We start from the raw sequence: 22,143 nt of genomic DNA on the forward strand, positions 1-22,143 counted from the left end.
GATTTCACACCACTGTTGGAATCTAGCAAGGCTGCCTTCTTTGGCCCACACTGTTCAACATCTACTTGGAGCACATAATGACTGATGCCCTAGAAGTTCACATTTCCACAGTCAGAATTGGGGGGCGATCAATCTCAAATCTTTGGTTTGCTGGTGACATTGACGGCCTGGCAGGCAGCAAAGATGAACTTGCCAACCTTGTGAAATGATTGGATGAAACCTCTGCAAGATATGGCTTGGAAATCAGTGCAGATAAAACCAAGCTGATGACAAACAAACGTGATGGGATCAGCTCACATATCATTGTCAGTGGACAAGAGCTGGAGACAGTGAAACAGTTCAAGTATTTGGGGGCAATCATCACTGATGAAGGATCCGAGGCAGAAATTGTGGCAAGAACTGCGCAAACAGCAGAAGCCGCAAAGCTAAAGCCAATTTGGAGGAATAAGAACATCTCCCTGGAATCCAAACTGAAACTGCTGCACGCATTGGTCATCTCAATTTTTCTGTATGTGTGCGAAACATGGACCCTTACATCAGAACTTGAACAGAAAATACAGGTAGTAGAGATGAGATACTTCTGTAAAATCCTGGGCATCTCCTACTTCGACCATGTCACTAATGAAGAGGTCTGCAACATTATCACCCTCCTGCCCCCCAAGCCTGCTCCTGCCCCCCCCCACGGAGGCCTGGGACCATTCCACCCCCTCTTCCCACCCCCCGCAGAGTTGCTGCGTAGGGCACCAAAATGGCTAGGGACGGCCCTGTATATATCCCAAAATCGCACAGGGCATAGTGAAGAGAGGCTACACCAGGGACACACCGCAGTGCTGCATTAAAATTAAGGAGCTCAGGCAATCCTACCAAAAGACAAAGGTGGCAAAGAGTCACTCTGGGTCAGAGCCGTAGACATGCCGCTTCTGTGATCAGCTGCATGCCATTCTAGGGGGGGACCCTACCAGTACCCCACCACTGTCTGGGGACACCTGCAAGGTGGCAGCCTCACACAACATGGATGAGGATTTTGTGGATGAGGAAAAGGAGAAGAATGTGCAGCAGGCAAGTGGAGAATCTTTTCTCCCTGGCAGCCAGGACGTTTTCCTCACCCTGGAGCCAATACATTCCTAGGGCTTATGGTTCCCAGACCCTGAAAGTGGAGAAGGCACCTCTGGTGAGTGCACATTTCTAACGACGCTACATGGGTTAAAAGCAATTGTGTTTAATGTTTGATTTCCCCTGAACAATTGGGATGCATTTGCGGCCAGTACAGCTAATGGAAAAGTCTGTTAACGTGTCTGGGGATGGAGCGGGAATCCTCCAGGGACATCTCCATGAAGCTCTCCTGGAGGTACTCTGAAAGCCTTTGCAGAAGGTTTCTGGGGAGGGCTGCCTTATTTCGTCCTCCACGGTAGGATACTTTACCACGCCAAGCCAGTAGCAAGTGGTCTGGAATCATTGCAGCACAAAGCATGGCAGCGAATGGTCCTGGGTTTTGGTCCAATTCATGCAACATTCGGTCTTTATCTTTCTGTGTCAGCCTCAGGAGAGTGAAATCATTCATGGTCACCTGGTTGAAATAGGGGAAGTTTTGTAAGGGAACATTAATAGCCTCTCTTTGGTGATCCCAGACACATTAGACTCTGGGCATGCTGGGCTGTTTGCGCTTGTCTAAAAGGGATCATCCCAGAGAATAGCCACATATAGGGGAGAGGGGGCATGTGTGTGTGCACATCCACTCCAAAACCGCAGCCCCTCCTTTTAAACGGCAACTGCAGCCCCTCCTTTTAAATGGCAAACACAACTAGCATTGGTTGCTATGGGAAAGGAGGGCACTGCAGTTTGAAACCATTCCCACATGATATGAATGCGGTAGAACCAGCCCCATGTACTCTTTGGCTTACCATGATTGCCACACTCATAACTATGGTAGCTGAGCATTTATTGCTGTTTCAGTCTTAACTCTTTCTGGCATTCATTACCATAGTATTTGAGTGCTTCCCAAGGATTAAAAGGTACATAATAATCTCCCTCACTTCCTTCTCAGCAGGCAGGAATAAAATATTTGAATAGAATTAAGATTTGTTTGTGTCTGTGAAGGTGAGACAGTAAGTGAAACAGACAGATAATTACCGAGGGAAAATTAAATAAAAGAAATACTCAACATCCTTACCAAACTCAATGGGCTCACTCCATTCCCCCCAATTCTGGCTTACGAGACATAAATCTCCCTTTGCTCTGATTTGCAAGGTGTACTTTTTTTTCATGTTGTAATTCGGAAATATGTAGCTTGTTCCTGTTACCTAAAAACAAGGCAATTATTAGTATTATTATTAATAATAATAACAACAACAAGTATTATGGTAGTGCCTAAGGGCCAGCCAAGAATGCAACCCCATTGTGCTAGACACTGTACAAACACAGAATAGTTAGACTAAGTACTTGTCTTCATTGTATATATTACATGCAAGTTTTCATTTGTTGATCCCAACTTTACAAAGATATATTTGTGCCTGCTTATGGAAACAGAATATAGTTGTGACACACTGTACCTCAAAATGGCACCCTGAAACCCCCATATTCATCATTCATATGTAGTTGTGATATTTCATACAAAGCATGCCATATAAGATATCATATGAAAGGTCATAATCTGCTGAAATTCCTTGTTCTGTCCAAATATGTATATCACCAGTGTGTATGAAGTTATGAGATTTTGCTGTAGGGTTACTGAAATATGCTGTAAATTTGCTAGTGACATACAAAGGACTCCTGCCCAGGAGGGTGTTCAATGACCATTAATCAACCGGGGACTTATAATCAAGGGATTTACAATTCAATGACAGCTGCCAGAGCACCACACAATGGGGACAGCTCAACTCTATGACTCAGTTGCACAAGGCCACACCAGGGGGATTGCTCAACCCAGTGACTCAGTAAAGTCCACCAGAACGTGTTTGGGCAAGTGTCTTTTAGGCACTTGGACTGAGGATATAAAATAGGGGACAGTGGCAGCATGCCTTTGCCTTTCTCCTCCCCCACCTATGGTGGGAGCAACAAGAATGCTGAGAAGATGAAGGCTTCATCTGAGGAGACTGGTCCAGGCTTCAGGGAGAAGTGTGTATTAAGAACTGTAACATCCAGTGGGTGAGAAAATTGCTTGATCTAAATACTGCTTAGTGTATTAAGGTTTAAGATTTAGATTGTGCATTTATCTTTTATTTTCTTTGGTAACTATCTCTGGTCTCTTATGCCTACCACTTATAATCACTTAAAATCTTCTCTTTCTCTTTAATAAATCTGTTTTATACTTTACCTAAAAAGGTGAATTTTGCTTGAAGTGCTTGGGAAAGTGCTCAGTTTACAAAGGCTGGTGCGTTGTCCTCTCCACATTGAGGGAGGGGCAGACTGGGTAATAAACCTACATTGATCAGGCTTCTGACCAGGGCAAGACAGTACAACTCTGGGGTGTAAGGCTGGGGAGAATTGGCTGGTGCCTTTCTCTGTGTTTATGAGTGGCTCTGGGAGCATTCATGCAATCTAGCTGGGTGTGGGGGTCTACACGCTGTTGTGCTGAGTGTCTGGAGGGGTTTGCTGCTTGTCATTAGCAAAGCATTGTGAGAGACAGCTGCAGCTGGAGAATTAAGAGTGCACAGCGGTACCCCAGTTCCAGGTTGTATCCCGGGGATCCTGTCACAATGGTTAAATGCCAGAATTTTTCCAAAAAATATGCAACATGCAAAACACAGTACACCATCCCACCATAGCATTTTTCTGTTTGGAAGATTTTTCTGCATTTAAGTCTTCAGTGTTGTAACCTTTCACTTAAATTCTTGTGCTTTAAGAAGATTTCCTAGTTTCCTTCCTTGCTTTTATGTCTCCTAAGCAAAGGGAGAAAAGGAAGGTGAACTATAGAAAAATTCATATCTGTTTATTTTATCACAACACCATAGGCTTAGTGATGCAAGGATTAATTCTCTGTGCCATCTGTAACAGAGCGCCAACTTACTGGCATGGTGCCTCCTGCTGGTCGTCCAGGAATTAGCTCAATTCCAGCCTCAGAGCGCCTCCTGCTGGCCAGTGTCTCCCTGTCGGTACCTGCTTCCTGTGACCCCCCGCCCCAGTAGCACTTCAGGCCCCACATCCCTCCCAGACCCCAGTGCCCCTTACCTTGGGGTGCGGCTCCACAGCAGTGCCACCACACTCTGGGCCTCCCCTCCCAGGGGAATCCCAACCCTTTATACCCACCTTGCCTCAGTGGCTACTGCCGTTCGCCATCTAGCCCCTTCTCTCAGGGGCTAACTGCAGTCTGTAATGGCCACTCAGCCCTGGCAAGGGTTGGACCTGCTGCCTTTCTAGCTCCAGCTGCCTCCTTGCAGCCCTAGTAGCTCCCCTGGCCTTTAGCAAGGCCTCAGCCTGGGGACTCACCAGACCAGAGCTCCTCAGCTCTGCCTGCCCTTCCCCAGCCCTGCTCTGCCTCAGGTACCCTGCTTGATCTCCCAGGCAGCCTAGTCCTCTCTGCTCCCCAGATGGAACAAGAGTCTCTTCTCCCACTTGCTCAGCCTGCCCCTTTATCAGGGCCAGCTGTGCCCTAATTGCGTGCAACCACACCTGTGGCTGACTACCTAAGCAGCCTCCCTTGGCTGCTTATAACCCCTTTCTAACCAGAGTGGGGTGACTGCCCTGCTACACCTCCCAATGAGAGGAGGTTGGCCGATGGAGGTTCCTGTGACTGTGGGGCCTGTTTCCGATCCTCTGTCCATTCACGTATCCGGGCAGAGTTCCTCTGGGCGGCGTCCACTGGCTCCCTTGATGCCTTTGAGGAGCAGTGGGCGCTGTCCGGGGTTCTCTGCTCGGTGTCTCCGTCTGGTTCTCTTCTTTTGACCCTTTGACCACACTCCTGTCCCTGTTTTTACATTAGTTGTCCCCCGTAATTATTTGAGTTCCAGGCCCTGTGGATCCTCCCCTTAGGCTGGGGGGGGATCCTTTAGCAGTGGGCGGGCTTCTGCCCGCCCACTTCCCGGAACCCAATATGTACACCTCCCAATGCTATTCACAGTCTCTGCTAGACATTACTGTGTTTGAGTCCACCCAATTACTCATACGTATATATCATAAAGACCTACACTATTTTATGTTACTAGGATTTAGTTCCTTTAAGATATGGTTTTGCTAACTCTTGGATGGCTTTCTGGATTGAGCAACAGAGGGTCCTGTGGCACCTTTGAGACTAACAGAAGTATTGGGAGCATAAGCTTTCGTGGGTAAGAACCTCACTTCTTCAGATGTAAGACTTTCTGGATTGAGGTGAAGTACACAGGTCAGATTCCTGTTAAAATGAATATCTTGGCATATATTGGAACCCCACTCAATAAGATACTGAAGCTCCTAGACAGCTTGAAGTTTTTTTCGTCCAATTTAAACTGTCCTGAGCTTTTGGTGTTGGGTTTTTTGTTGTTATTTGTTTGCCACTATACATGGGAAAGTATTGCAAAGAATGAAATAAAATTTGTTTCCCACCTTTTGCAAAACAACATCAAATTATGATAGAGACAGAATTTATTTTATTTGTATCAGTGTGTGTGTGAAACCAATAGAAAATGGAAGGTTTTGAAAGGTGTGTGGAAAGTTAGATGATGTTCTATCTTTGAATTAATTACCTGATGTGCTAGGGCAGTAGTTTTCAATCTGTGGTCCGCGGACCCCTTGGGGTCTGAAGATTATGTATATGGGGTCCGTGAAAGGTTGTCATTACCATAGAACAGTTGCTTTCAACCCGTGGGTCTGCAGACTATATCTAAGATTTCCAAAGGGGTCTGCACCTCCATATAAAATTTTTTAGGGGTCCATCCAGATTACATATATCTTTGATTCTGACCTAACAGTTTGGAATATGATTGTAGCAGGGTGGTCACCTGCTCCGACCTTAAAGGGCTTAAAACAGCCCAGGAGAGGGCTGTGGCTGGGAGCAAGCAGTTCCCAGGCTGATTGGGGAAGCAGGCTCAACTGTGGCCATGCCCCAATCAGGGCTCAGCTGGCCCTTATAAGAGGGCAGTGGGCCAGGAGAAGAATCAGTCTCTCTCTGTCTCTAGAGGGAGAAGGACCTGGCTGCTGGGAAGCTGAACAGAGTACCTGAGGGGAGCAGGGCTGGGGAATAGGGCAAGGAAGCTGGGGAGCTCCCTCCTGGAAAAGCCCAGGGTGTGGCCATGTCAAAGGCCAGAAAGGTACTAAGTTGCAAAAGTGCAGCCCAGGGTAGGCAGAGGTAGCTGGTCCAAACCCCCCTTGCCTGTGATGAGTGGCTTTTACACTACAGTCTGCACCAGAGAGCGGAGGCTAGATGGTGACTGGCAGTAGCCCAAGACTGAAGTGATAGTGGGGATAGTGGGTGGGGGTTCCCCTGGGTGGGGAGACCCAAAGACCGGGTATACTGCCAGGGGGCAGCACCCAAGGACAAGGGACACCAGGTCTGGGAGGGACACAGGGGCTAGCAGCAGCGAGGCACCAGCCTGCAGAGGGCACTCTGGGACAAAAGAGCTAATTCCCAAGACAACCAGTAGGAGGCGCCGCAGTGGTGAGTCCTGCCCTGTTACACAGTGGTGGAGAATGCGGGCATAGGTGGTCCACCCCCAATACAAGGGGCACAGGAAGGACAGTGGGACTATTGCCCCAGGACTTAAAGGAACAGGGGATGATGGATCCTGGATACACTGGAGGTTTCTATGGGGAGACCCCGGGTGTTGTCCCTGGCTGGGCCCCGAGGTCAGTGCCCTGGTAGAAGGGGGCTGACGACCTGCAGGGGGTCCGGGAGACCCAGAATGGACTGTGGAAGGTGCAATGAGCCCTCCATGGACAGTTGCCCAGCTGGCAGAGGATCATCGGGCCCTGATAAAGCTCCTCTGTAGGCAGATTAGGAGGGACTACCTAGAGCCGGGCGAGGAGCCCAGCGCCAGGGCCAGGAGGCCTGGCGTGGAACAGAAGACGTGTTATGCCTGTGCCAGGTGTGGGCATTTAAGACGGGACTGTCCCTATTGGGGTGGAAGCAGGGCGCTGCAGCCCAAACAGGGACAAGGACAGGTCCCTAGGAAAGTCCACCGGGTGAGGGAAGCCGGGCAGCTGCAGATCTGTTGGGCCTGTGGTCGACAGGGCCATATGCAGTGGACATGCCCAGGCCTGATGTGAAAGGTCCACGTCGGTCCCGGCAAAGGGACCGAACCCCAAATGGACCACGAGAAGCCCCGGGCAGGACGGAGGTGGAGCGCCTGCTGGAGCTGCTGGATACTGAGCCATCTTCGGAGGACCTGAGAGGTGGCCAGAGGAGGTGCCAGTGGGCCCGGAAGGACCAAAGCTGGAGAAGGCGGTAACCGGGATGGAGGAGACCCCGAAGGAGGTCGGGACTCAGACCATCGCCAGGCAGGTCACCAGTACAGAAACGCAGACTGAGAGGGCCCAGCATGAGGCTAAGGCCCAAGTGGTCCAGGAACAAGAGATGAAATGGACCCAGACCCTGAAGGAAGAGGGCCTGGGGACCCTGATCTGAGGGTGCAGCTCAAAGAGGCAGAGCTGGCCCATCGGAAGGCCAAGGCACAGGCCTGGGAGATGGCCTGAAGCTGGGAGGCCTGGAAGAGAAAGCATGCGGAACCGGAGGGGCAGCCCTGGAGTGCCAACTTTGGGGAGCCCAGGCCAAGAGGTTCCCCTTCCACCAAGGGTGGGGGTTTTGAGGAGGGGTGTATGTAGTGGGGTGGTCACCTGCTCCAGCCTTACAGGGCTTAAAACAGCCCAGGAGAGGGCTGTGGCTGGGAGCAAGCAGTTCCCAGGCTGATTGGGGAAGCAGGCTCAACTGTGGCCACGCCCCAATCAGGGCTCTGCTGGCCCTTATAGGAGGGCAGTGGGCCAGGAGCAGAGTCAGTCTCTCTCTGTCTCTAGAGAGAGAAGGACCTGGCTGCTGGGAAGCTGAACAGAGTACCTGAGGGGAGCAGGGCTGGGGAATAGAGCAAGGAAGCTGGGGAGCTCCCTCCTGGAAAAGCCCAGGGTGTGGCCATGTCAAAGGCCAGAAAGGTACTAAGTTGCAAAGGTGCAGCCCAGAGTAGGCAGAGGCAGCCGGTCCAACCCCCCCTTGCCTGTGATGAGTGGCTTTTACACTACAGTCTGCACCAGAGAGCGGAGGCTAGATGGTGACTGGCAGTAGCCCAAGACTGAAGTGAGGTGGGGATACTGGGTGGGGGAGACCAAGAGAGCGGGTGTACCGACAAGGAGCACCGGGTCTGGGAGGGACACGGGGGCCAGCGGCAGTGAGGCACCACCCTGCTGAGGGCACTCTGGGTCAAAAGAGCTAATTCCCAGGACAACCAACAGGAGGCCCCACAGGGGTGAGTCTTGCCCCGTTACAATGGGTTAAGAAAACTGAAACATAAAGATACTTTGTAGTATGCTACTGTGACACTGAGTCAGTGAGGGTTAAGCAATGAGCAGGCTAAGTGACCCAAAATCAACCTTAAGGACATATTAGATAAGTATGTCCATGGTAAACAGGGCCATTCCTTGTAGATAGTTATCAAAGCCTTGTTAAAGTAGACTAAATTCTTTAAAATGTAAACCTGTATTGTTAGAAAATTAGAAGAAGCTACTGAGTGTATTTGTCTGTGTTTACCTAGATCTTGTTAGATGTTAAAAATGTGACCAGATTAGCTTGTGGATGCTAAACATCTGTTCCTGTCTGTTATATTCTATTGATTCAAGGATGAAAAAGGAATATTAACATTTAGATGAAACTTGGGTTGTTATAATACCATTACCTTTATTTCTCTTTGAAATTTGTAGTAAACTACCTATGAACTACTTGAATGGTTAATTACCTTATGCTAATGAATGCAGCTCGTTACCAGTGTGTGCCTAGGAAATAGAGATTTACTTCAAAGCAACAATGTATATTACCTCTTCTTCATCCAAGGAATGCCTGCTGTGTCATAGCCTGCTAGCAAACTATAAAAGAACTCTCAGATCTGCTTAAACTTCGTCAGCGGAAGTTCAAGCTACAAGACTGAGATCTCCAGATACCCTGGACTGTCCCTGCAAATTCTTATGGAAGAATTTGAACAAACTCTATACATGGACTGGCTATTAAAGTGATTCTGGAAGGACTTTTTGCAAATCAGCAGCTCACCATTTCTGCTATGAAACTGACCTAAGAACTTTATTCATCTCCATATGTATAATGATCTTTTATCCAAAGTAACTTTTTCTTTTCTTTTTAAATAAATCTTAAATTAGCTAATAAGAATTGGCTGTAAGCGTGTACTTGTGTAAAATCTGAAATATTCATTGACCTGGTGGTTAATGTGTCCAATCTCTTGGGATTGATAGAACTTTATATATGGCGAATAAGATTTTAAGTAATCCTCACCATATTTGACAGACTTGGCTGTCTGGGTGGGAGCCAAAGGCTGGATTGCTTAAGGGGAACTCTATTTTAGCTTCTTGATAACCAGTATGGTATTGCAGAAACTGCTTGGTCTAATTTGGTGACCCGAATTAGAAGAATAAACCAACTGTTTTGGGGATCGTCTGCCCCATTCTTTGCAGTTGGCCCTGATTGAGCAATCTCAGTATGACCCCTCCAGCAACCCCAGTGACAGCTACTTGAGTGTTATATTGACACCAAAACTATTTAGGCACTAGTAACAATATTTTACACTGTAGTAGAGTAAATGCTAAGCCAGGACAAGACCATATATTAGTATGAGAAGAGAATAGTTACCGTAGGACACTCATTGCTGCTTTCCTTGGGATTGGCCTGTAAGACAAAGAAAAGTTTATTATTTTATTATTTGTTTTGCTACCTTGTAATACCCGATTTCTTTCTTTCTTTTCCTTTTTGATTGTTTACTTACTAGCTTGGTTCAGAAGAAGGTGCAAATAGAATTTACAATATCTAAGATTCCAATATTATGCAATAAGTTTCCTCCTATCACATACAGATGTCCTTGGTTGTAATTAATGACTGGCAAACCTGGTGAGTCTGCTCCAATAACTCGCCTGAGTTTGGTTTCTAGTCAAAGTTTGTGCTTCTTGCATTTCAGGTTAAAAAAGAAAGGAAACTTAAATCTTCTTCCTTTCTTCCTTCCTTAGACAAGCAATTGCATGATGCTGGTGCTGAATTAAAGTCTCCCTCCCCCTTGTCCTGTTTAACGGTGACATCACAAAGAAAGAGGAGGCTGAGGCTGGTTCCTTGGGTTCCATATGTGGCTACTCTTGTTTGCCTTTTGTTCTTTCTTCTGTAAGCATGGTCTGAGTGAGTTCTCCCCTGACATGTAGTGATGCATAGAGGAAAAGACTTCAGGAGCAAATTATGTTTTCATAGACACATGTACTCTGCCTAGGTGCACAGCAGATGGAGCTGCTTTGCCAAACTGATCAATTCTGTCTGGTTTGACAGACCCAGGGGAACTTTAGAGGAAAACAGCATTAGAGCTGCACAGACGCTCGGCGTGTTTTGGGTGGATCCCCGCCGAGCTGGTGGCAAGGGGAACTTGCCACTACCAGGGCCCTGGGTCGGGACCCAGTGGAGAGGGCAGGTCCGGGTCCCCCTACCACTCCACCCCCCCCCACCATGGGAATCATATGGACTCTAGCTGCTAGGCCACGCTACCCTGTCTGATGGGGGTGATTATATAGATGCTGGCCATTGGGTCGCACTGCTCCAACGGTGGGAATGATTTATATGGACCCTGGCCATTTGGCCACACTGCCCTGACACTTGGGGTGACTTACATGGACTCTGGCCACTAGGCCGTACTACCCCACCAGTGAGGGGGGGAATTATATGGACTCGGACCATTGGGCGACACTACCCTGACACTTGGGGCGAGTTTGTGGACTCTGGCCGCTAGGTTGTATTACCCCGCCTGCAAGTGGGGAGTTATATTGACTTGGGCCATTGGGCCACACTACCCTGACACTTGGGGTGAGTTACGTGGATTCAGGCCACTAGGCTGTACTACCCCACCTGTAGGGAAAGAGTTATATGGACTCTGGACATTGGGCCACACTGCTCCAATGTGGGGAGCGATTTATATGGACTCTGGCCATTAGGGAACACTACCCTGCCCAACAGGTGATTGTGTGGAGAGAGGCCATTAGGCCACATCGGGCCACCCACAGAGAGGCGAGCACGTGAACTTGGGAGTGGCAAGGTTCCGACACCCCATCCCACCTCTGCCACAAAGGGGTGGTGCGACACCAGGCCCACCACAGGCATTCATCATCAATATCGTCTACAGTACCACCTGGGAAGACCACTTACAGCATTTATAGGAAGTGTTAAAAGCATTATAGGAGGTATGACTTAGAGCCAACCTGGCGAAATGTAAGGTGGCTGTGAGTGAAGTGACCTATCTGGGATAATGCGTAGGAGGTGGCCTGGCAAAACTAGTGGTTGATAAGGTGTAGGCATGTCCTGTCCCCCAGACAAAGAGGCAAGTCAGACATTTTCTTGCCCTGGCAGGATATTACTAGTGGTATATCCCCAGCTTAGCCTCAATTGCAGCCCCACTTATAGACTTCATAAAAGGCAACAACCCTAAGAAAATCCATTGGGATGGGAAGTGCAAGAAAGCGTTCAGAGAACTGAAAACATGACTGTCAGGGAACCATGCTCTTCAGCCCTGCTTTTTTTCTGGGGAATTCATATTACACCCTGATGCCTAGGACGTCAGTCTCAGCGCCATCCTTTCACAAGACTTTGAAGGGGGACAACACCAGGACCTTTACCTAAGTAGGAAGCTATTCACAAGGGAAAAGTAGTACTCCATCATTGGAAAGGATGCATTCACTATCCAATGGGCAGTAGAAGCCCTCAGGTATTACTTGTTGCACAGCCCCTTTTCCCTGATCACTGATCATGCGCCCCTATGCTGGGTCCAGTCCATCAGGGATACGAACCCTCATTCAATCTTATAGTTTCTGATACTGGGTGGGAACGGACCATGCTCACGCAGATTTCTTTTCACAGATCAGGGTTGGAGACAACTCAACCCCAAATGTTTTTCCCATCTTGAGGGGTAGGGTATATGAAGGGACATGCCCTCACCCTGGTATGGAAGAGGCTAATTATCTCCTCTGTGCCTGTTTCATGCTAACAAGACACACCTGCAAGGCTTGCTCAGCCTGGAGTGGGAGGAGCTTAAAGGAGGGAAACCTACCATAGGAAGGGACAGTAAAAAGGAAGAAGGTTGCTCCAGCTAGAGACTGTTGGCAACAAAGGGACTCCAGCCGAGGAGGAGACAGCCGCAAGATGCACAGCTCCCGAAGCCGCCCTGACTGATGGTAAAGCAATATGCCCCAGGAAGAAGGGTAGAAGGTAAACCCTTCGATGAGGCAATAGATTCTGAGAGACTGAGCCTTTAGAGCTGACTCTCTAGGGGCCGCCTGAGAGGCTGATCCTTGTTCCAGCCAGAGCTTCCCCTCTTGTAAAGGGAAGGGAAGAACAGGAGCCAAACTTCAGCTTGTGGGCAGTAGGCATAAGAACATGAGGAGGAGGAGAGGTGGCGGGCTGAATGGCGGGATGAAAAGAGCAAGTAGCGCGCTGAAGACGATAGGTGGCGTCAGCTTGCAGACAGACGGCAAGAGTCAATGCTACGTCTGCTGGAGCATCAAACTGATATGCTCGAGCATATGGTTGAGCTGCAGGAAAGGCAGCAGGAGCAGAGACCGCCGCTACAGCCCCTGTTTAACCAACAGCCCTCCTCCCCAAGTTCCATAGCCTCCTCACCCAGACGCCCAAGAACACGGTGGGGGGGCCTCCGGCCACCCAGTCACTCCACCCCAGATGATCGCCCAAGCATCAGAAGGCTGGCCTTCAATAAGAGTTAAAGTTTTAAAATGCAGTGTGTCCTTTTCCATCCCTCCTCCCCCACCCATCCCAGGCTACCTTGGCAATTATCCCCCTACTTCTGTGAGGAACTAATAAAGAATGCATGAATGTGAAATAACAATGACTTTATTGCCTCTGCAAGCGGTGCTCGAATTGGGGAGGGGACGGTGGGGTGGGGTGGTTGGTTTACAGGGAAGTAGAGTGAACCGGGTCGGGGGGGGGGGGTTGGAGGGTTCATCAAGGAGAAACAAACAGAAGTTTCACACAGTAGCCTGGCCAGTCACAAAACTCGTTTTCAAAGCTTCTCTGATGCGCACTGCGCCCTGCTGTGCTCCTCTAACCGCCCTGGTGTCTGGCTGCGCGTAATCAGTGGCCAGGCGAGTTGCCTCAACCTTCCACCCCGCCATAAAGGTCTCCCCCTTACTCTCACAGATATTGTGGAGCGCACAGCAAGCAGCAATAACAATGGGGATATTCTTTTCGCTGAGGTCTGAGCGAGTCAGTAAGCTGCGCCAGCGCGCTTTTAAACGTCCAAATGCACATTCCACCACCATTCGGCACTTGCTCAGCCTGTAGTTGAACAGGTCCTGACTCCTGTCCAGGCTGCCTGTGTACGGCTTCATGAGCCATGGCATTAAGGGGTAGGCTGGGTCCCCAAGGATCACGATAGGCATTTCAACATCCCCAACGGTTACTTTCTGGTCCGGGAAGAAAGTCCCTTCCTCCAGCTTTCGAAACAGAGCAGAGTTCCTGAAGACGCGAGCATCATGTACCTTTCCCGGCCATCCCACGTTGATGTTGGTGAAACGTCCCTTGTGATCCACCAGGGCTTGCAGCAGCATTGAAAAGTACCCCTTGCGGTTTACGTAGTCGGTGGCTTGGTGCTCCGGTGCCAAGATAGGGATATGGGTTCCGTCTATGGCCCCACCACAGTTTGGGAATCCCATTTCAGCAAAACCATCCACTATTGACTGCACGTTGCCCAGAGTCACTACCCTTGCTATCACCAGGTCTTTCATTGCCCTGGCAAATTGGATCACAGCAGCCCCCACCGTAGATTTGCCCACTCCAAATTGATTCCCGACTGACCGGTAGCTGTCTGGCGTTGCAAGCTTCCACAGGGCTATCGCCACTCGCTTCTCAACTGTGAGGGCTGCTCTCATCTTGGTATCCTGGCGTTTCAGGACAGGGGAAAGCAAGTCACAAAGTTCCATGAAAGTGCCCTTACGCATGCGAAAGTTTCGCAGCCACTGGGAATCGTCCCACACCTGCAGCACAATGCGGTCCCACCAGTCTGTGCTTGTTTCCTGGGCCCAGAATCGGCGTTCCACGGCATGAACCTGCCCCAGTGACACCATGATTTCCACATTGCTGGGGCCTGTGCCTTGTGAGAGGTCTATGTCCATGTCAATTTCCTTATCACTCTCTTCGCCGCGCTGCAATCGCCTCCTCGGCTGGTCCGGGTTTCGCCTTGGCATGTCCTGGCTCTGCATATGCTCCAGGACAATGCGCGTGGTGTTCATAGTGCTCATAATTGCCGCGGTGATCTGAGCGGGCTCCATGATCCCAGTGCTAGCTATGGCGCCTGGTCAGAAAAAAGGCGCGAAACTAGTATCTGACGGACCAGGAGAAGGAGGGAGGGCGGGAGGGAGGCAGGGAGGGCCGAGTGACGACATGGCGAACAGGTACAGGGAATTAAAATCAAGAAAGGTGGCTGTGCATCAGGGAGAAACACAAACAACTGTCACACAGAATGGTCCCCCCAAAGATTAAACTTAAAACCCTGGGCTTAGCAGGCCGTTGATTTCACGGAGGAAGGGGAAGCAAATGAATACAGAACAAATCTATTTTTTACATCTTAAGCTGGCAGCCGACGGTGCAGCATGACTGATAGCCTCTGCAGTATGATGACGATGGTTACCAATCGTAATATACCATCTTCTACCAAAAGGCAAGGGGCTGCTGCTGTGTAGCAATGCAGCCCCACGTCTGCCAGCCCCACGTCTGCAAGCACCCAGATCGCCCTCGGCCTCTTCTGGGTGCTTAGCAGACAATACTGGGCAATTGGCAGAAAATAGTATACTACGACTGATAGTCATCATCATCGAGACAGTAGCATGTCTGCCCAGGTGCCCATGATTGACAGCCACTGCAGTATGACGACGACGGATACCAGTCGTAATATACCATCTTCGACCAAAGGGCAAGGGGCTGGCGCAATGCAGCCCTACGGCTGCCAGCCCCATGGCTATTAGTCATGCTACACCGTCTACCGCCAAAAGGCAGTTAGCAGCTGCTGCTGTGTAGCAATGCAGTCCCACGTCTGCCGGCACCCAGAGGACATATGGTGACGGTGAGCTCAGCTGAGCTGAGCGGGCTCCATGCTTGCCGTGGTATGTTGTCCACACAGGTAACCCAGGTAAAAAGGCGTGAATCTATTGTCTGCCATTGCTGTGACGGAGGGGGAGGGGCCTGACGACATGTACCCAGAACCTCCCGCGACACTGTTTTGCATCATCCGGGCATTGGGATCTCAACCCAGAATTCCAATGGGCGGCGGAGACTGCGGGAACTGTGGGATAGCTGTGGGATAGCTACCCATAGTACAATGCTCCGGAAGTCGACGCTAGCCTCGGTACTGTGGACGTGGTCCGCCGACTAGAGCACTTAGAGCATTTTATGTGGGGACACACACAATCGGCTGTATACAACCGATTTCTATAAAACCGGCTTCTATAAATTCGAACTAATTTCGTAGTGTAGACATACCCTCAGTAAGTACTGAGGGCTGGTCTACACTGAAAAATTAGATTGATCTTCTATATCGCTCAGTGTGTGGAAAAAGTACACACCCAAGTTCTGTAGTTAATTTGGCCTAATCTCTGGTGTAGACCCGACTAGGCTGATGGAAGAATTCTTCTGTCAAGCTAGCTACCACCTCTCACAGGGGTGACAGCTACAGTGATGGAAAATCCCCATCAGTTGCTGTAGGAAATGTCTTCACTACTGCAGCTCCATAGCTGTGCTGCTGTAGTGTCTGTAATGTAGAGAAGCCCCAAGCCCTTTATATTTAAATTACCTTCAGGCATCTTTGATTTCCCTCTTTCAATCTAAGTTCCCTAAGTGAACTGTTTAGTTTTTACCCACTTGCTTTACTGTTTAATAGAGATGCAAACCCCATTGATCAACTTCAATCCTGAGCTATTCCCATCAGAATCAATGAGAGCTATACCCTCTTTTCCCAGGGCTGAATTTGGGCTTATGAATGTCACATCACTGCCTTGATTTCACCTCTCTCCAAGTCCCAGCTAGTTGTAGTAACCCAGTGCACAGTTAGCATCACACCAGTGGAATACAGAAGGCATTAAAAGGTTGGTTAATTAGCGCAAATCCCTGTCTCCTGGAACAAACTCTTACGATCAATTGATCTCAAGTGGAATAAAAGTATAGTCCATACAAAAAGCTACTTTAAAAGAATGTTAAATGTGCAGAGTGAAGCACTGAAAATGTCAAAGATTGTCTATACCACGGCCTTTATAACAGAAATGCATAAACACATAGGAACATCCCTGACACAAAGGACACCCCCTGCCAAATGCCATATATGAAATTACACACAAAACACCTGTGTTAAAAGAACTTTATGTTTACAAAGTCAAACACTCAAAATTTAGGTAGCACAAGAATTGAAGTGCCTGTGCAAACTTAATTTGGCCCCTTTGTAGTATGCATTATGCAGTATGCACCTGTTTTCCTCTCTGACTGTGAGACTGAGTCTCCTTGCCTAGCAAGTTCCAGTCTCCTCCCTGCAGGCTCCTTGTCCCAATCTACTCCCCCAGGCCTCCTCTACAATGCCTTAGGTTGGGCTCTTGTGGCCTCTGCATTTGAATCAGATGGCCTCTTCCTCCTCCACACTGGCAGGGGTGCACTGGGAGCACAGGAAAGGCAGATGCCCAGCTCTCAGTTCCAATGTCAAGTCCCACCCTGCCTGGAGCAGTCGGGAGCAGCCATAACTTCATAGCCCTGCGCTTGAACATGCTCAGCAGCTCTGTGGGGATGGCACATGCACAGCCTAGTCACAACTAGGAGCTGTGAGAGGCTCAGATATGCTCAGTGATTCCAGAATTTAGCAAGTCTCTACTGTGCAAGTACAAACTGTGATTTTTTCAAAGGCTTCTCCCTGGTCAAATCTGGGCAGATTTTCACAGGGATGGTAAAAGGCACATCCTGACACAAAGGACACCCCCTGCCAAATGTCAAGTCCCTGGTCCAAATAATGGTGTCCTCGAGTTTCCAAAGAAAAGATTGCTAGAATTCTTTTAATATTGAAAAACTGTATTTTTCTCTAGTCTTGTTCTGAACTATTTTGGCTAATACCTGCTATGGAAAATTTCAGCCCAAATAGTTAAAGTTTGGCAAAGTTATAAGTAACCAAAAACAAGGTCTTAGACTGGGAAGTGTCGGGCAACCTTAATAATAGGTGGTGCTATCAGCCTTGCCTATAATATTGTACGGGTTGTCATTGCACAGAGACATATTTGGAGGTGGGGATGAGTTAAATCAGTGAATCAATTATCTAGTGACCTGCACTCTTAGGGATAAAAGCTTTAAGAAGCTGTTTTCAGATCCCAGGATAATGAATGGCGTTGTAAGCTGGGGTTTTCACCTGTTCCAGTGGACAGCAAATTGTAGTGTTTAGTTCTCTCCACTGTCTCTGTGGATGGATGCTGTTGGATCTGAGTTCAGAAAAGTAATCGCTGTGATAGGGTTAGCAATGATGGAAGAGCAAGTGTAATGCTGGTGAGAAACAAAAGTAGTTAAGAGAGTGGGCACAGACAGTTGCAGGTGCTGAAAGACAGTTATGGGGACATGGTTAGCAAATGAGGCAATAAACTATGTAGAATGCAGGAATGGCTGGATCTAAAAAGGACTGCATGACGGATGAGGAAGGAGAGGTGACTTTAGTGTAGGAGAGGCTTATGTTTGTGTATATATTATAGATTGATAAACAGAAAATATATATTTGTAGTGAGAGTCATTCGAAAAGTTACACTTACAATAGCATTCTTATTTCGAATGTCAATTTGATACTCAAAGCAGTGATCTACATTTCCTTCCATGTGGCTTGGCTGGGGCCGTTTCCATCGCACTATACACCCTGCTTGGTCTTCAGAACAGTTTACTGTGATATTTAATGGAGGAGTGAGTATTTCTAGAATAAAATAATCATTATTACATTAGCTAAAGAATCAGCTTTTGATAAAGAATCAGTTCACATTTGGAATTATATCTTTGCAACCATAAGGGCTAGAAACAGGTTTTTTTAAAAAGAAAGATAAAAGCTTATGTTCTGGAGCACAGCTCTGAAATGAATGCAGGCCCTTCTCCCAGTGAAGAATGGTTCACTCTCTACTTGTAGTAAAAATGGAAATTAAACAGAAAGAAACTTTTTCCTTACCTATTTCATATAGTGTGATGTACTCATCATAAAACCGAATCTCCGATTCGTTGCTCGACCCATTCACCAGGAAGTAAACTTTCTCTTTAATGTCTGTCACATTTTGAAAACTGCATGCGATAGGTCTTCCAAGTGCATCTCTTATGTAACGTGGACATTCTTGTTCATCTTCTTCCCTGCATATACCAAAATGTTTCAATCAAACATGAGAAATGTCATCTGTCAAATGTGAATTCAAAACTTCCTTGAGCCAATGAAAACTCTTTACTTTGAGTATTGAAAGAAAAGAAAATATTGGGTATCTTCTGGAGCATTCCTGCCAGCCTTCCAAGTGCAATTCATGAAGGAAATGTTGTAAATCACACAGGAGAAATTTTCAACAGATGTTCCATTCATGCCTGGAAACCAAGAAAAGTTACATGTGTATTTACATATTACCAATTTGCGAAGAAGAAGAAGGGTGAACTACTGGTACAAGCAGATACAATTCTGCACACACTGGGTCAGACCCAGAGAGAATTTGAGCATCTGCAACTTCTATTGATGATTTTAGGTACCTAAGGATATAGGAGCCTAATTTTAGGCACTCAAGTGTGAAAACTTTTGCATTCCATTTAACCATGGTGATTAAACCTAGTTGTCATAACCATTAACAATATGACTCAGTTTGTATTAGTCAGCCAGAACGAGGCACATGTTAGCCATAAATTGCTTCAGTGAAGACGCCTATTTTGGTCACTGTTTTATTTCGCAACGCACCATTTTAATCCACACTTTCTCTAAGAGACTGACAAAAGAAAAACAATTATATCACACACACATGTTTCTATCCTGTGAGTTACTGTGCAAAAGTGAACCCTTCCTCTGCCACAATGTCACTAGCACATTTGAGGCCACAGTTTGTTACAAAATGGCATCATTGTAGCAGATTTGCAAATGTATTTGTAATAAAAAATGAAATTAATGATAACTTCTAGAATAAAATGTATTCTGAGAGTTTTTTCTCAAAATATTGTAGATAGACAAAACCTTTCACAAACTGTAATGCATTACCTTGAGGAATGAATCTTGCTTCTGCTGAATATGAAATGTTGTTGTACATTGCTTGAACTTTGAATAATGCCCCCTTATGTATAGGATTAGCATTGGCTCTGCTAAACGTGCAGGTTTTATTGTACACCTGAAAAATAACATGCATTTGAATTAATCATTTGTTTTTTCATTCCCAGTTTTAACTGGTTCTAACTATGGGAAAAGTCCAAGCATAAGTCCATTGAAACCTGTAGGACGTCTCACAGTGTGTAAAGTTAAGCAAAGGTGTAAGTGTTTTCAGCGGTAGGGTCTTTGCACAGTTCCAGCTGCATGCATTGCCTCCCATATTTCTGCAGGGAAGTCTAGGGGATCTACAAAGAGAGGTGCCATGGAGTGCAACCAGTAACCTCTCCTCTCCTGCCCTCCCACCAGACTCCATGGAGTTCCTTCAACAAAGAGAATAGAAGCTTTTGCAGGGATCAAATGATGGTAGCAGCAAGCTCCCCTCTCTTCTGGAAAGGCAAGGGTAGATCTGCATCCAGAGAATTCCCTCTGTGAATGACTTCCTGGGGAAGGTTCTGAGCCTGAATATTTAATAGATGTACAGGTGTCTCCATGAATTTGCAAAACTATTCTATGCATGATCAAAAGTCTTCCAAAAGTTGGTTGTTGTCCCAAAAAGTACATAGGGACTAATTAAAGATGGTGGGAATATGATTTTTACCCCGATTATAAATATTTGCTGTCTGTACATTTGTTCAACAATATACATTAAAAATCAATACATCCAATTATTGAAACAATTTATGTTCTGGAGCTTCTCTTCACAGCCAGAAAGATTAGCAATGTTGGCCTTAATTCACCAGTATATTACTGCAATTTTACATCCAACAGAGTCACATCAGAATAAACTGGAGTGACACAGACGTGCCATCACTTTTAAATGAAAAATTCTCGAACCCCAAGAAAACAGCGCTACGATCCCCTTTGAGATCATAGTCTTGAAAAATGAGAATCAGTGACCGAGGAAGCTGAAATGTTGAAAATGCATCCTGGTCTATGGGGAAGGCAGCTCCCATTTGAATGTAAAATGGAAGCAGTCCTGACTCTGAGTTGTAAAGATAAGGTTTTGTTTGTTCTTTTTTTAAAATGTAATTAGGCCTCTTGTGTTTACCATGCATTCACAGCAAGAGCTATATTCCCTGTGGCCTACTCCCCATCATGAGATTTGACCTCTCCATGGGCAGAATCAGTCTTACAGTAACTAGACATCTTAGGTAGTTATATGGCCCCCATCACTGTAGCATCTGATTGCCTCATAAGCTAGTGATTGTTTCCATTTTGTAGATGGGAACTGAGGCACAGAAAGACTAAGTTACTTGACCAAGGTCACACAGAGAGTCTGGGGCAGAGCAGAGACAAGGTTAGTGCCCTAGCCCCTGGACCATCCTTCCACTCTGAACGCTCTCACTGAAATCACATTCACAGCTATGGAGTGTATGAAACTGTAATGGGTATTTCTAAAACTACTATTTAAATCTGATATATTCTTTTACAGCCACTTTCCCTTAAGTCCCAAAGCTCGTCTGTGGGGCCCTGCAGGATTCCAGCACTGCAGCAGGGGCAGGAGAGATCAGGGCTTGGGTAGATTCTATCCCCTCTTGGCCAAACACAAGCAAGCCAAATGAAATTTGGTAATTTGTGTAGATTACAGCCTGCAGGGGCTGTGCAGGAAAGGGTTGTGTGACGGTGTGGAAACAAGGGCCTTCTGCTTGGACACCCCTTCCCTCCAGTGGATTGTCAGGGATCTGTGTATATCTAAGGATCTGGCCAAACCACCAGATTACTTCTATGTGAGGGCAAACCCCACTGCCAAACTGAAAGCAGGAAATTTTGCAAATGCATCTTTCCAGACTTTCTACTCCCCTACATGGCTTATTCCTGCATAGGGAAGCTTCACACACTAAGCTATCCAGGCAGTTCTAAACAAAACCTTTTTCTCCTTGTTTTAGGCAAACATTTCAGTAAATTCTCTGATTCTCAAAAACAAACTAACGTCAACAGTGCTGCTGGCCCGTCAGAGAAACAGCAAGATGTGGAACAAATAAAGATGCCCTCTGGCAGCCACTGTCTCCAAACAGTCCTTTATAAAAAGGTATGCTGTCATCAGGAGGACTTTTGTGCTTTTGCTGTATCTTCCAGATGCAGTGGATCACAAGAATGTGTGCTAGGAATTTCTGTATTGGATCAGACCAGTTATCCATCTGGTCCCATATCCTGTCTCTGAGATTGGCCAGCAGCCGATGTTTCAAAGAAAGGTGCCCACTAAATGAATGAGCTCTATATTGTTAGACATCTTCTCCCCCAGTAGGTATGTGTAGACTGATCAAGTCACCTCTTAATCTTCTCTTTTATAAGAAAAGTAAAGAGAGTTCACTAATGACTCAGTTCCCTACACTCCGTCTGTTAGGTTGGTGGAAGTGCTCCTAATGAGGGGACACACCATGGACTCAAGGAGGATAGTGTGGACATAGAATCGTAGGGTTAGAAGGGACGATCAGGAGCTCATCTAGTCCAACCCGCTGCTCAAAGCAGGGCTAATCCCCAGACAGATTTTTACCCCAGTTCCCTAAGTGGGCCCCTCAAGGACTGAGTTCACAGCTTTAGGTTTAGCAAACCAATACTCAAACCACTGAGCTATCCCTCCTCCCTATAATTACTGTAATTACTACAGTGGCTATAACTCACCCTAATATAGGTCAACTTACGTTTGTAGTGTAGACATACT

The 22,143-nt window shown here is 47.2% G+C and overlaps 1 protein-coding gene across 2 annotated transcripts in view; it reads right to left on the reverse strand.

The window, feature by feature from the left end:
- Positions 1-1,203: 1,203 nt before the first annotated feature.
- LOC128830655 (granulocyte-macrophage colony-stimulating factor receptor subunit alpha-like) overlaps positions 1,204-22,143 on the reverse strand; it is a 33,394-nt gene continuing 12,454 nt past the window's right edge. For both annotated transcript variants that reach the window (XM_054016525.1, XM_054016526.1), the window contains 7 exons: positions 19,377-19,503; positions 18,592-18,721; positions 18,324-18,499; positions 17,923-18,077; positions 9,752-9,787; positions 2,171-2,300; positions 1,204-1,567 (listed from right to left, as the gene is read on the reverse strand). In XM_054016525.1, the coding sequence (XP_053872500.1) occupies positions 1,554-1,567; positions 2,171-2,300; positions 9,752-9,787; positions 17,923-18,077; positions 18,324-18,499; positions 18,592-18,721; positions 19,377-19,503 (768 nt within the window). In that variant the 3' untranslated portion in view covers positions 1,204-1,553. The remainder of the gene's footprint in view (positions 1,568-2,170; positions 2,301-9,751; positions 9,788-17,922; positions 18,078-18,323; positions 18,500-18,591; positions 18,722-19,376; positions 19,504-22,143) is intronic.

The sequence above is a fragment of the Malaclemys terrapin genome, chromosome 1 (assembly GCF_027887155.1).
Source record: "Malaclemys terrapin pileata isolate rMalTer1 chromosome 1, rMalTer1.hap1, whole genome shotgun sequence".
Classification (NCBI taxonomy): domain Eukaryota; kingdom Metazoa; phylum Chordata; order Testudines; family Emydidae; genus Malaclemys; species Malaclemys terrapin.